At 37.0% G+C, this 1,274-nt stretch overlaps 1 protein-coding gene across 1 annotated transcript in view; it reads right to left on the bottom strand.

Moving 5' to 3' along the window:
* gsc (goosecoid) overlaps positions 1 to 389 on the bottom strand; it is a 2,849-nt gene extending 2,460 nt beyond the window's left edge. The window contains exon 1 of the mRNA XM_086182896.1: positions 1 to 389. This exon is cut by the window's left edge and continues 57 nt beyond it. Within this exon, the coding sequence (XP_086039022.1) occupies positions 1 to 256 (256 nt within the window). The 5' untranslated portion in view covers positions 257 to 389.
* Positions 390 to 1,274: the final 885 nt, after the last annotated feature.

Raw genomic sequence — 1,274 nt, 5'->3', positions numbered from 1 at the left:
GGGGTCCTCCGGCGCCCTGCAAGTGCAGCTGTCCGTAGTAGTAACCGTTATATCCCATCCTGGTCCCGTTCACGGACTGAACTCCGGGGGCGGAAGGCCCGCACGTGGCCGTGTAGAGTCCGCTGTAGTCAGGGTAGAGGGAGTCCGGGAGGCCGGCGGGCAGCACAACCGGGCCGCTCCGGTGCAGCAGCAGCGGCTCCTTGCAGCTCGGCCGGCCGGAAAGGATGCTGTCGATGCTGAACATGCCGGCGGGCATCCCACCGGTGCGGGGCTCGGGGCGTGGGGTGCGGGGCTCGGGGTGAAAGATGCGGGGCAGAAGGCGGCGGACACGCAGCAGCAAAAGTTCCTAGACACGCGTCATGGCGGAGCGCGGCTCCGGCGGGGCTCGGGAAGGCGGACTGCGGGTCTGACGGGCCCAGCTGAGAGCGGGGCGGCTTTTATACCCCGCTGACGTCACCAGAGCGCGAGGCGGCAGCAACTCGCGCCTGTGTATTGAGAATTAATTGAATTAAGAGATTAAGATTATCAGACTGTTGGAAACTGAGGCTGCCCGCGAGCGTCCGGTAAACCGATTATTGGCTGGTCAGTAATAATCGATAGAAACACTCCCATATATATATATATATATATATATATATATATATATATATATATATATATATATATATATATATATATATATATATATGGGAGTGTTTCTATATATATAGTGTTTCTCTATATATAATATATATAAATAAATATATATATTTATATTTATATATAAATATATATTTATATGTAAATATATATATAAATATATATATGAGGAAGTTGGATCGATTTTATATATAATATATATTTTATATATTAAATTTATATATTTAGTTACATACATAATGTATACAATACATAAATGTACATATGTGTATACACGTATATATATTTTATACATAGATATACAATTATACATATAAAATATACATACATTATACAGACATATAGATATAAGCCTATTCTTATATATACAAATATTTATATACATATAAGTGTGTGAAATAAATGTATTTATATATACATAAAATACATAAATATAAATATATACATATATTTAGAAATGCATATATATTTTAATATTTTAGATGTATATATATATATGTATGTATATATATGTATATATATATTTTAGATGTATATATATATATATATATATATATATATATATATATATATATATATATATATATAGAGATATATAATCGAGATCTCATATTCTACCAATTCTCATCCCCAAA

Source organism: Aulostomus chinensis, chromosome 17 (assembly GCF_037954235.1).
Source record: "Aulostomus chinensis isolate RoL2024-O1b breed Wild chromosome 17, RoL_Achi_v1.0, whole genome shotgun sequence".
Classification (NCBI taxonomy): domain Eukaryota; kingdom Metazoa; phylum Chordata; class Actinopteri; order Syngnathiformes; family Aulostomidae; genus Aulostomus; species Aulostomus chinensis.
The sequence above is the reverse complement of the archived record's forward strand: the minus strand, read 5'-3'. Positions and strand labels throughout refer to the sequence as shown.